Raw genomic sequence first — 13,973 nt, forward strand, 5'->3', positions numbered from 1 at the left:
TGGAAAAGGATGTGGTCGAAAGCTGTCTTTTTTTTAAGGCTCTTTAGGACTTATTGAGGATTCGCCACAGAGACCCGGACATGTAGTATGGTCTCAGCATGGTGCCCTCATTACGCTCCAGATCCTCCACTAGAGGAGACAAAAACATTACAGTGGAAGTGAAAACAATATAGTCCTGTTGATTGGAAAATATAGTAGCTTAAGACTGAAATGTGAGCTAATATTGTTTTTTAAAATTCTACTCTCTCTGAAGTAAAGGGACTGGACCATGCAACCTTTCAACTGTGTGCCCAGTGTCATGAACTGGTGGAATGAGTGTATGTGTGTGTGTGTGTGTGTGTGTGTGTGTGTGTGTGTGTGTGTGTGAGTGTGTGTGTGGCTTACAGAAGCAGAGAAAAAGGGTGTCCACACACATGCTGTACACACTGAAGAAGCCCTGAGCGATCAAGTAAGCTCCTGCCATCACCGTCTAAAAAAACAGCAGTAGTAGATATATACGCTGGGCCGTCAGTACTATAACAGGCACTGCTCTACAGAATAAATGTGTAAATCCTGGTTATTTATAAAGTGACTTTACAGTTGCTGTCATTAAACCCATTTATACAGTGTACTGAATATGCTGATGTTTTGATCTCACACAGAAGCAAGTGTCAGCACTTGAGTTTGTTCTGAGGTTATCCGACAGTGGAGGCAATACATACGATAACGGGCAACCAGTAGTAATGCAGCAGCTGAATCTGGAAATTGTCATCTGACAGCCTGATTCTCCCAGAGAAGAAGAAGAAAGCCAGCAGACCTTACAGGGAATGTAGAAAACCCCCAGAGTTACCTTTTAAAGTGTGTTGTACCTTTTAAATGTGATGAAGTGTAGTATGGGTAACATACACATGACTTCACACTGTATTTCTCACCCACTAATCCGACCACCAGCACCTTGCCGGAAAACAGCAGTGTGTCTGTAACACAGTCCAACACCACCACCCTGTGGACAGAGGGACATGGTCAAGGACAGCGTGCTAAACTTGAGCTAGAACAATGAAACACATAAAAATGACTGATCAAAGTAGCCCTTTCTTGGCACTCATATTAAAAATATGTATACAAATTATTTTCACATAAGTATGTAATATTAAATTCCTCCATTTAATATTTTTTAAATCAAAATATAATTAGTCAAAATATAACTAGTCAAAATATAATTACAGATGTCTTGAATTAGCATTATGTCTACTCAAACTGTAATTAGAGATGTACTGAATTAGCATTGTGTCTACTCAAACTGTATTTAGCCATATCTGGAATTAGCATTATGTCTACTCAAACTGTATTTAGAGATATCTTGAATTAGCATTATGTCAAATCACTTGAACCACTCTTCATGAAAAACATCAAATATAAAAGAAAAATGCTCAGTTCTGTCCAGACCCAACAAGTGCCTCACATATTCATTACTTAAAAATCCAGTGGACAAGCAAAAAAATTAAAATGCCAAATCTGAAGTGCCAAAATGTGCCTCTTACCTGCTGTCACATACTGTCAGTATGTAATAGCACCAGAAATCTTGTATACTGTTTGCTTAAGATGCTTGGTAACTGAGGACATGCTATTCTCTTCTGCACATGCCAAGTAACTTATTGGTGTGGTAGTTAAGTAATTTAAAAATGTTTTAGCTTCAAACATGTAATGGAAAGTCTGCGCAGGCCTTTGACATGTTACACAGAGAAATGACAATGATTAATTTGGGAAAATATCAGGAAATATAATTAATATATTACAAAATATAATAATTTCTATATCCTGAAGTGTGTGGTATCATCTAATTGAATCTAATGTGAAGTCCCTTGTAGCCAAACTAACATATTTGGACACAGCAAATTCAACACTAAGTGCCCTGATTCTTCAATACTTTTAGTTTTTTTATTATTATTTTTTTTTTACATGTTTCAGTTAAAGACATGTTTCAGTGAAAGAAAAAAAAATAATGTAGAGAGCAACTACGTCAGAACTACATCTCAATAATTCGAAGCTGTCTACACAAAGTCCTACTCAAATGCTTTACAGTGTTGCCAAATATACACTGCTTTGATTTTCACTGATATTTTGAACATCAGTGACCAATGACATTTACTGTGGGACCAAAATCAGACTTTGTACTGTGTCATTTTATGTATGTTGTCCATAATCAGTATTTAATTTTGTTTTGGTGTCAGTTATGGCCAGAGAAATCCAAAACCCAGTTCCTTTCACTGACATCTGCAGAATACCTCTGTGTGTAAGTCTGGTGAAGAGATGTTGAAATGAGGTGTGGTGTGATCCAGATAGTAAATGGAGAATCTAGAAAAGCACAATAGTTGGTTAGGTAGCACATTTTAGCACATTTGGATTCTGTTCATTTTAGGTGAACTGATCAGAAGGGAAACACCTTTATGCTGGGTAAAATTTTAAAATTGTGTTACATGCTGGAAATTAAAGTTCACAGCCATATCCAAGTTGTAAATACAATTCACAAGCTGAAGCTAACTATATCTTAGTGCACAGTACAACTAGCCACAGTGATATTAAATATTTGAATTCTTTCAAAACAGATGAATATATGGCTTTCTTCTTATAATTCAGTTTCTACCTTATTGTCATTTAAATTAGCCATTGATATTGCTGACAATTTGTTTTTTTTGCAGCATTGTAATTGTTTTATATATATAATGACTATCCATTACAGACCTTAAGGTTCCTTTTTTTTGTAAGAAGATACAATTAACCACTGGTAGAGACTGAGGATCAAACTTGTCCAAACAGGATTGTAATATAAGCATTCACATGGGGTTTTGTCACAATGTCCTTCACCATAGTATTTTTGCATTTTTCTTATTGCTGTTTTATGTTACATTAATAAATTATACATATATTTACATTTCTACTGTGAATCTTTTAAAGGGGGGCATGCCCATTGTAATGTCTCGTTTGTTTGGCCTAGGCCAAAAACTATTTTTCTGTTGGTTTTACTCTCATTTACCATTTTCAGCATTGGAAACAAAATGACTTTGTTGCATTTGGTGTTGATATTATTATGGTAGGCTTTAGTGGATGTACTAGTGTATATGTTAACAATTAGATACACACCACCAGCTGTCCTAAATCTTTGTGTTAAATATTTTACAGTGATACAAATGACCTAGATCCCTTCTAAAGTTCCAGTTATTACTGGCAACTATACCTTTGTCTTTAATTGAAAACCTGTCTTAATTGATTGGTATTAATCCTTATGAGAGAAAATCCAACCAGAAATGAAATATATTGGTTTAAAGTGAAAGTAATGAATGATGTACTGTACATTTTTAGTGCTGAGAACCAGTCTGTATAAATCATTTGAACTGGACATTTTTTCAAGGCATTGTCTTCTGTAAAAATTGCATTGTGTGAAAATCAAAATTACTCTAAGCCTGTTCAGAATAGTGCATGTATTGGTCATAACGGGCCATGTGGATGAGCTTATGACTTCATACGTGTGAAAAAAGAAAGGAAAATAGATTTCTGGGATTTTATATTCTTATTGTTTTTTTATCAACTGTTGTATCACATCATAAATGTATTCTATATGTTGTAAACGTTCACATATTTCATATATAAAATAGTATTCAGTTAATAAAGTAAGAAAATTTGCATTTAGCTCAGTCATTCCTACTAGTTTGTATACTCTCTATTATACTCAGAAATAAAAAAATAATATCGTAGCATACCATGGAATGTGATCTTTTATGCATAATCAGGAGTTGGCAAAGAACTAAAACTTCTCATAAACCCCACATTTAGGCACAAGCGTACTCCTACTCAGTGTTTACCAGAACATCCAGTGTGTGTCTGCTGTTTGGTCAAAACCAAATCAGTCCTGATAGAGGCCCCGTCAGCTGTCTTCTGAACATTACAGTAGCGATCAGAATGCTGAGCAGTTTTACAGCAACAAACAAAAAAAGACTAACATAAATGCTTGTTTGGTTTATTTATAAAAAGTATGGAAAAGGATGTGGTCGAAAGCTGTCTTTTTTTTAAGGCTCTTTAGGACTTATTGAGGATTCGCCACAGAGACCCGGACATGTAGTATGGTCTCAGCATGGTGCCCTCATTACGCTCCAGATCCTCCACTAGAGGAGACAAAAACATTACAGTGGAAGTGAAAACAATGTAGTCCTGTTGATTGGAATATATAGTAGCTTAAGACTGAAATGTGAGCTAATAATGTTTTTTATAATTCTACTCTCTCTGAAGTAAAGGGACTGGACCATGCAAGCTTTCAACTGTGTGCCCAGTGTCATGAACTGGTGGAATGAGTGTATGTGTGTGTGTGTGTGTGTGTGTGTGTGTGTGTGTGTGTGTGTGTGTGTGTGTGTGTGTGTGTGTGTGTGTGTGAGTGTGTGTGTGGCTTACAGAAGCAGAGAAAAAGGGTGTCCACACACATGCTGTACACACTGAAGAAGCCCTGAGCGATCAAGTAAGCTCCTGCCATCACCGTCTAAAAAAACAGCAGTAGTAGATATATACGCTGGGCCGTCAGTACTATAACAGGCACTGCTCTACAGAATAAATGTGTAAATCCTGGTTATTTATAAAGTGACTTTACAGTTGCTGTCATTAAACCCATTTATACAGTGTACTGAATATGCTGATGTTTTGATCTCACACAGAAGCAAGTGTCAGCACTTGAGTTTGTTCTGAGGTTATCCGACAGTGGAGGCAATACATACGATAACGGGCAACCAGTAGTAATGCAGCAGCTGAATCTGGAAATTGTCATCTGGCAGCCTGATTCTCCCAGAGAAGAAGAAGAAAGCCAGCAGACCTTACAGGGAATGTAGAAAACCCCCAGAGTTACCTTTTAAAATGTGTTGTACCTTTTAAATGTGATGAAGTGTAGTATGGGTAACATACACATGACTTCACACTGTATTTCTCACCCACTAATCCGACCACCAGCACCTTGCCGGAAAACAGCAGTGTGTCTGTAACACAGTCCAACACCACCACCCTGTGGACAGAGGGACATGGTCAAGGACAGCGTGCTAAACTTGAGCTAGAACAATTGGTACTCATATTAAAAATATGTATACAAATTATTTTCACATGAGTTTGTACTGATAAATTCCTCCATTTAATATTTTTGCCTTCAAAACAAGGAAATGGAAGTAATTTGTTCCACAACAGCAACATTAAATCATTCATATTCACACACAACCCCATACGTTCAATTATATGTACGAAACATCTCCTCTGTCTGAGGACTTACCGGTTAATATTTCTCCTCAAGAGCATATAAGCATTCTTGCCAGACACATGGAAATTGTTTCCATGTATAGCAATCTGTATATTATCAACCACAAACAGCATGTTGAGTCAGATTGTACACTCAGTAAATTTCACTAGTCATATGGACACAATTACATACTTTGATGCTATTACCACAAAGTGAAAAAAAACCCATATCATACTAATATACACCATACAGTTTTTCATTTAGTTTTTATCTAATACTCATACTAACGCTAGACAACCGATCACTGAAGACACATAAAAACAGTTATTTCAGCATCGATCATTTTTTTGTGTGCAGCTGGATATGAGACACACCATGATATAGGTGTTTCTGTGGAAGAACTTGAGGAATTTATCCAGGAACCAAAAGCAGCATTTGAGGGACATCATCACAAACTGACAACAGAAATTCCGGCAGTCTGTGGAGTAGACAATTGTGTCACATTACAGTTACAGACAGGAGAAAGCAGGACTAAGGTCATGAAGGTTTTATATATATTGTTACCTCTGAACCTATGGTCAAGATATTCCAGTAACATCCGAGGGACCTGGAATATGGTAAGGATGACAGCACCCAATGCTAAAGAGCCGACATGACACCTTGAAAAAAAGCAGTTTAGTAGACTTTAGAGGTGGGGAGCAGTTAGGACTCTGTACTAGGTTAGTAGTCACCAAACCAAGGGAATGTACTTTCGGGTGTGGCTGATATCAAAGCAATCGGAGCGGAGCAGGGATGAAACACGAGTGCTATGTACCCTAGTGTCCGGATGAAGGCTTGTAAGAGAGGGTACGGGGGAATGTCTGCTGGTTTACTGAAGGCCCAGTAGAAGGATGCGAAGGTACCGGCTAGTGTACACTGGCCCAGGGCGATGATGAAGTTCACGCACCAGAGGAAAGCCAGCAAATTATAGATCTGCAGGTAGGGTGCGATCCTTGAGAACAAGTCCGTGTCATCGTATTTAAAAAACACACAGCGCACAGATGGACAATCAGGATGGAGAGAAGCACTGAATTCCTGAAAAGAAACAAGAAGAAGACAACAACAACAGTATAAATAAAAGGAAAGAGATGTGAAATGAATCATTACCAGGCTATTGGAACATGTCAGTAATCTGAATGCGTCTAAAATAAGTCATTGTGAAGTATGAATATCATATGAATATCATATACATTCACCATATTATGTCTGTATGAAGCTGCAAATAGCGATATGTGAATGTTATACTATATATTTGAAAGGGAACAATATTACAGCTTGGATATATCGTGTGTGGGTGTGTGTAGGCGACTGACCTTGGGAATGCAAATCTCTGAGCCTGTGATAGAACTACAGTTGGCTATGGAGGAGTTGAGAGCAGCGACATGGTATACAGGAGCACCTGAAGTGGCCAAATACCTGAGGGCAGTAATGGTCAAGGACACAGCCTAACACACACACTCTACACACAAAATACTGACACAAGCACATTTTCAACAACAAACTACCAATACAATCCAAGCTACAGCACTAATTCAGTGGCGAGGACAGATATACAGTTACTGCCTTGCTTTGTTAGCAGGAAGTGAAGGTAGTTGAGAAGAGGAAGTGGCAGAGGATACAGGCTAGTGATTCCCCAGTAGGCCATGCTTATCACCACCAGCAGGAACGTCACCAAGGGGTAAGCCAGTGTGGTCGTCACACAACTCACCGCCCTACACACAGCACAGAGCACAAAAGGCCTCATGTAGCCTTAAGAGCACAAGAGAGCCTTTATACAGGCTGCCCCCGCGAAGTGGCTTTATATGAGTAATAATGTAGGAATGCCGAGACTGCACTGATTTGAAGAAAAATGTTAATGGGTTTCTTGTATCCAAGGTGATTTTCTGTTTATAAACAACAGCAACAACAACAAAAACAAGAAGGACATAGCAGATGGCTGACATTTGTTTAAAGAAATGCTGGCAATGGATATATTTACTACCGCCTATGTGTCTGAAGGCCTAAAAAGCTCTACCTGTTGGACTCTTTGATCAGTGCCAATGCAACAGATATTCTCCTCCCCCGATGTGTCAGGAAGAGTAAAATTACGAATTCCAAAAGACACAGGCTCACCACTGCCACATAAACACAAACACACAAAAATCATTCACATACAGCAACAGTATAAACCAAAGCCATGCGTCCATTCTTAGAAAAATTCCTTTCTTTACAACATGTTTGTTTCTACTTTATATACTGTCAATACATGTCTTGTGAGAAAATCTGATAGCCCTTACAGAAGAACAGCCACGTCTCTTTCACTTGAAGGTAGACAGAGAATTCTGAATTATAAGTAATGTCACCGAGGGTGAGTTTGGAGTGTCTGTAGTGGTTATATTCCCGGTAACAGTAGTAGATACCTGAGAAAGACAGAGTAGACAGCTTACATCCTCATTCACTAATCTAACCCCCTGCAATTTGTCTTTAAAATTAAGGGTCCCATGCAGAGTTCATACACTATAGGGCAGCAAATCAGTGCCAGTCATAGAACCATCCACAGTAATTTGGTATTTTCCTTGTTTCAGTGCAGCAGGAGACCATTCATGAAGGGCTTAATTATTACCCAGTGAGCTGGTCGCTAATGGCAGGTATGTTAAAACATGTATTGTACAGGCTTACCATACGCTGCAGCTACGAGCACTCCCACGATGAGAGCCAACAGTAGCACGAACATCAGATATCTCATAAGCAGGAGGAACATGAGGCTAACAACCATAGCAACCACCAGACCTCTGAGAGAGAGAGAGAGAGAGAGAGAGAGAGAGAGAGAGAGAGAGAGAGAAAAATATTTACTTAAAATGCATACAGAAAGTTTCAAATTTGTTGTGTATTACTCATCTTAAAATTGATTTAACTATTTTTCCTCATCAATCTAGATAAAATACTCCTCAACAAGAAAACAAACATTGGTTTTTATAATGTTTTGTACATTTATTTAAAATAAAAGTCTGAAATACTGCATTAACATACATATTGAGGTCTGTTGTTAAGACAGTTTTTATTGAGCTCTGTTGAATCCTACTTCTATCAATGGTCCCTGTAATTTTTTTTTTAACTTCATTAGGGTTCACCTGTGCTTCACTGAATTGACTGAACATAATCAGGGAAGGCAGAAATCTGTCTGTTTATGGACTCACAGTTCATAGTGTCTGAGTGAAGTTTGAAACCACAAACAGTCTCCCTAGATCTCGCTGGCCAGTATTATATGTAGTATTGTATTGCATATAGTATTGTATTCTATGCAGATTGATGAAGGAAAATCAACTGAAATCTTTCTGTATATATATATATATATATATACACACACACACACACACACACACACACACACACACACACACACACACACACACACACACACAGACACACACACACACACACACACTATACAATGTCTGGGTGTAATACAATCTTGTATAAAACTAACTTACATTAATATCCAATACCATGATGTAGCAAAATCCTCAAAAATCCGTAACCCCACTGACTTAAAGTTGAATCCTGAAACAAGAGAGCTGCAAGCAAAAAATACTGGTCAGCAAAAGCAGCTTATAGATCAACACCAACCATCCATGCATATGTGTGTGTGAGTGTGTGTGAAGGATTACTCCATAGCACTCTTTATGTGCTTGACTGTTTCATCTACGGAAGCGAATCCAGGGAGAGAGAAGTCTGGAGGAATGTCCTGTAGTTCAAAGCTAGGCAGGCATTTCCCTAGTGCTGAGGGGAGAGAGACACAGAGAAACAGAAAAATAATATGACTGTAAAAATGAAACCTACTGACTTATGATGGCGGTAAATGCACAGTCCTGGTGGTTTGGTTATGTTTTAGTGCATAGCATAGTCAAACTGTTACAAAACAGGATGGACAAATAGACAGGTAGTTGTAAAGGTAATCCTGCTGTCTGTACCTGGTTTACTTGGGGTGTAGAAATACGGACAAAGCTCTTGATTGAGGATGTCTTGAACACTCTGTAGTAGAAATGCATGTGAAAATCTCATTAACATACTGAATCCTATGTATGTGTGATTGGCTTAACCAATGAATTAATTCCATCTACTTGGAACAAAGGGTTGCATATTGCAAAGACTTCTGATATGACAGATTCTGTTCTGTCAAGAGGGTGGTGAGGATTTATTTGCCAGCGATAAAGTTGGTTACATTGCTCATTTGCAGTGTGAGGTTTTACCAATGTGGTTTGGGCAAGGTCAAGTCTAGGATCACAATACTGCTGCTGAAAGAAGTCTTTAGGTAGGGCATCTGGGGCATACGCCTCTGGGGGCAACTTCCAGAACTCCGAAGGGCATTTTTTAACACAGACCTGCAAGCCAATGCACAAACACACAGAGTGAAGGAGATCTTATTTGAGCAGCTAAACACAGTGTTGCTTTTCATATTTATATCTACACTTCATTGTTCATTGCATGATACAGCAAAAGGCTCCTAAACCAAGCAACAAAAAGATACCCAAGCCCCCAGACTTACAAACTTGCATTCACATACTACATAATAAACTGTTTTGTAATAAATGAGTCTCATGTGCAGATTTCTAATAGGCTACATTCAAACGTGTTCAGCCTCTGTACAATTTCAACAGGAAATCTTTGTGGAAATCTCACTTGAGTGGTTGGACACTGGAGACCCTCTAGAGTGGCATCCATTTCTGTGGTTGCTCTGGCACACTTCAGAACGTCAAAGTAGAGGACATTTGGTTTGTCACTGAAACACAAGAGGATGCTGGAAACAAATGCAGCTTGACACATGAATATTAGCCAATTAAAGAAACTATTTTTATTCAGTTTTTTGAGGATGTGCATCAGGCTTCAGTGGTGTAGTCACACCATTACTCCCCTAAGTGTTCTTTCTTCTAGGGTGAGTTTGATTGGGGTAAACAATAAACTCCGTAGTGTTGTGACACTCCTAGACCTGAGTTTGGACCCTTTGTTTTAGAGGCAATCATTAAACATGTGTGATTTGATTGGGTCCACTTGTTGCTGTGAATTGCCAATCATGAAAATATTTAACCTAAAATCTAACCCATCTTGCACTGTTGCTCTTTAATGTATCCACATGATTTGAACCTGCACAGCTCCACTGTAATGCTAGTTCTACTCATTTGAGAGAATATTGACAGTGTTCCTTACATACTGAGTGTGCTGTTTTGGTATTCCTGTGAAGACATAAATACTAATCCAGTATGTGAGGGACTTACAAATTGACTCCAGATCCACAGAACATCCCAGTGGAATTCCGGGGCAACAGGACATGACGAGGGTCTCCATACAACAAAGCTGTGTTACAACCTCTGTTAGAAGGATATCTCACAAGCCATACATGTGTAAAAGACCTTTCTTATAAGCCCAGAATAATCATTTTTCCATGAAAGTGTAGTTGGAAATGTTTCTTACCCAGGATGCCAATAAGCATATAGCTGACAATGGCAGCCACAAAAGTCATACAGCAGATAATGTCTGTACAACTCCTGAAGAAAAACAAGAAGTATTGCTACACACTTGTATCATTTCAATTATGTAATAAAGTTATTTAGCTAAGTCAAATGAGTTTCAAATAAGTCTTAGTAGATCTATGGCCTTCATATATTTCTTGTATAGAGCTAATAACAGACATTCTGTGATCCATGATCTGTGTGCTTTAAATAGTTTACTAAAGTCAACTGATATGAAGGAGTAAATGGGAGGAACATTGAGAGATTTAAGGACTCACCTCTTGCTAACTGGTCCCCTGAAAAAAGGCTCATATGGGAAAGGTTCCCCTGAGAACATAGAATATAATGAGTTTAAACCTATGAAAAACATACATTCAGTCAGGTGTGTCTGAACTTTTGACTGGTACTCTATATTTTGTCTAACACATTTTATATACAGTTACATATTTTTATGACACCTTCTGTACACATATGCTTTTGATCTGATACATAGTTACAGATCGTACACTACATGAATGTTTTTAATATGAAGTAGACCTAGCAAGTATGTAAGAGCTATTATAATTTTAACATGAAATGTACATGATAGTTTTGTACAATGTTTTTTTGTTAACCATTGCATATGGCGTATGGGATTCTCATAAAATCTTTGGCATATGGATGGATATATCTGAAAAAACAAACAAACAAACAAAAAAAAAACACCTCACCATTATAATCCGGTTTCCTGACCATCGTACTCTTCCTCCTTGCACTTTCGATCACACAGAGTCCTCAATGTGTAATGTTACAGTAAAAAATATTCTTACATATGATACTCTGTTCTTATGACGCACACATTCCAGGTTATGGACACATTGTGACGTGTCACAGCACGTTCTCATTCTCAGCTCATCAACAAAGGCATCTTGGTCGCGAGCACCTGCCTTCCATGCTGTGCGATGCTCACACTCTGCTTGCTATGTCATGCGTCGGATATTTAGGCCTATACGCTTAAACTGTCCAAGGTTACTGTGCTTTTAACGTACTAAAAAAAGCTAAACAAATAATAAAATCATCTTTACATAATAATGTAACCTTAGGCTTGTCACCAAGATATAACCTGAGGCTAAATGACACGTCCCCCGTCCCCTCCCAAAACTACGTCTATGCGGCTGACAAATAATTTTTTGACAATTCTGAAAAAAAACTTTAAAGTCTGTAATGTATGCCAGAATAAATGAATGCTCCCAACTCCAATTTTTATCAGGAAGGACATGGACCCTGATTGATTGTTTATTTGAGATAAATAAAAGTCTGCAGTCAGTCTGCGCTTAAAAGAAGACTCTCCCGCCCCCAATCGAGTAACACTTTTAGTACATTTTACCGTCATTCATCGTCGAATCACAGGACGATCGCCGTGTGATTCGTCTGTTCGTCTGTCACTCAGAGCTGATCCATTTCTACGTGTGTTATTGATGAATTTGTGTGTCAATCTGTGTGAAACTAAACAATAAACAATCATGAAATCATTACGGCGTTCCCTTCACGTCGGATACATTTCCAAAAATGTTGTAAAACAAGTTTACAGCTGCTGAAGTTGCAGCAGTTTTGGAAAATAGCGGCGAAGGTAACGGAGCTTTAGAGCCTGAGGGTTTGATTCCTTTGATGAAGAAGAATACAAAAATAAAAGATATCGATGGCTAAATTTATATGATTTTACAATGTTGCTAACGAAACAACAGTGGATTAAGATAGCTACTATATATACTGCTTCTGTGAAAAATTAATGAAATTGATTTCTGATACACTTAGCACAGTAAAAATAATACAGTAAAGTACAGTGGGAAAACAAATCACACACACACACACACACACACACACACACACACACACACACACACACACACACACATATATATATATATAATTATTGTCAAAGGTTTGTTTTTAAGCATGACAACAAAGAAAGTAATGCTTTCTGAAATTAACTTAAATTTCTTCTTTCATTCCAACAGATGAGAGGTTATTTTAGCCTTTGACTGAAGATAAGGCACATGCACTACACAAATTTTACTTCCTCAGCTCTAGTATATTTGTAGAGAAAGACAAAGAGAGAGTGTGTGTTTGTGTGTATGCATGTGTGTATCTGTCTCACATCTGTGGCCCTTTCATGCTCGGCAATCGGGCCTTCTACCAGAGGTCTGGAAGTTTTAGCTTTGCTGCTCCCAGGTTTGCACTCTTGTGGACTGAGATTGACAATGTCATTCTTGAGATCTGTTGAAGCTACTCCTCGAGCTTAGGAGTCACTGCCCCAGGTTCCCCTATCACCACTGGGACAACCTTGATGCTAACCCTCCACATTCTCTCTTCTTTCAGTCCCTGGTATTTTTGCAATTTCTCATATTGCTTCCTTTAGATGTTTCTATCACCACTACTGTTTTCTCTATCTTGTCCACTGTCTCAAGCATGACTACTGCAACAGCATATACCAGTTTCTTGGTTCCAGTTACACTGGTTACTGGTAATGTGCATATTGCAGCTTCATATCTGTTAGCACACTGTCTGATGACAACCAGTGACATCACTCGTCAACTTTCTGGAATTTCCAGAGCGACATTTTTGGGGTTTTTCCTTCAATTTACTTCAGTGAACATGTTATTTTAGTTTTAATTTACATGTGCATTTATTGTAGTATCTAAGATAATGTGAACTCTTTAGGGAGGTCTATTAGGTGGTGCTTGGCCTTTAAACCTATGACAACAAAGGAGACATTCTTATTTTTGTGACATGCTTTAAGATCTCGCCTATGGTAACTTTACCCTGGTAGAAGTATTCTATCGACTTTTTCAGCCATCAGCAGTAAGTCGTAGTCAGTGTCTCATTGACAGTCTTTGTGCTGCCTGTACAGGATGAAGCCCAATGACTTGCTAGAAGAGGTGCAGCTGCCTGTCCAACATTTTTCCTTCCGGAGCCCCGTCCTAAGCTCCGCCCCCACACTTCCAGAGGTGGCTGCAGAGCACAGCCAATCCAAGGACAGTTCCAAGTCCAATGTGTGAACAGCACACGCTTACACAGTGCCACTTTCGTACCCGTCCCGTTTGCTTCCATCTGGGATGACCGCAAATATTTAGCCAAATCACTTGAACCACTCTTCATTAAAAACATCAAATATAAAAGACAAATGCTCAGTACTGTCCAGACCCAACAAGTGCCTGACATAT

The 13,973-nt window shown here is 38.5% G+C and overlaps 1 protein-coding gene across 1 annotated transcript; it reads right to left on the reverse strand.

Annotated features, from left to right (window-relative positions):
• Nucleotides 1-4,053: 4,053 nt before the first annotated feature.
• On the reverse strand, nucleotides 4,054-11,505 carry LOC118241480 (choline transporter-like protein 4). The gene is made up of 23 exons (XM_081722297.1): nucleotides 11,481-11,505; nucleotides 11,049-11,097; nucleotides 10,733-10,806; nucleotides 10,537-10,615; nucleotides 9,944-10,043; nucleotides 9,557-9,645; nucleotides 9,385-9,436; nucleotides 9,235-9,295; nucleotides 8,932-9,043; nucleotides 8,755-8,838; nucleotides 7,943-8,055; nucleotides 7,561-7,683; nucleotides 7,299-7,398; nucleotides 6,904-6,996; nucleotides 6,598-6,700; nucleotides 6,060-6,319; nucleotides 5,810-5,904; nucleotides 5,620-5,723; nucleotides 5,279-5,352; nucleotides 4,950-5,020; nucleotides 4,740-4,834; nucleotides 4,423-4,507; nucleotides 4,054-4,139 (listed from the first exon to the last, which is right to left on the reverse strand). The coding sequence occupies exons 1-23, from the start codon at nucleotides 11,503-11,505 to the stop codon at nucleotides 4,054-4,056; spliced, it is 2,127 nt and encodes a 708-aa protein (XP_081578423.1).
• Nucleotides 11,506-13,973: the final 2,468 nt, after the last annotated feature.

This window comes from Electrophorus electricus, chromosome 1 (assembly GCF_041902795.1).
Source record: "Electrophorus electricus isolate QZ-2024a chromosome 1, ASM4190279v1, whole genome shotgun sequence".
Lineage (NCBI taxonomy): Eukaryota > Metazoa > Chordata > Actinopteri > Gymnotiformes > Gymnotidae > Electrophorus > Electrophorus electricus.

Bases quoted from the DNA above. Each gene is read 5' to 3' on its own strand.
- LOC118241480 (XM_081722297.1), bottom strand. From the start codon at position 11,505: ATGGTCAGGAAACCGGATTATAATG. The intron at 9,437-9,556 runs GCAGTATTGTGA...CCCTCTTGACAG, and splicing joins CCTAAAGACTTCTTTCAGCA to AACAGAATCTGTCATATCAG. The intron at 8,056-8,754 runs GTAAGTTAGTTT...TCTCTCTCTCAG, and splicing joins TCATGGTATTGGATATTAAT to AGGTCTGGTGGTTGCTATGG.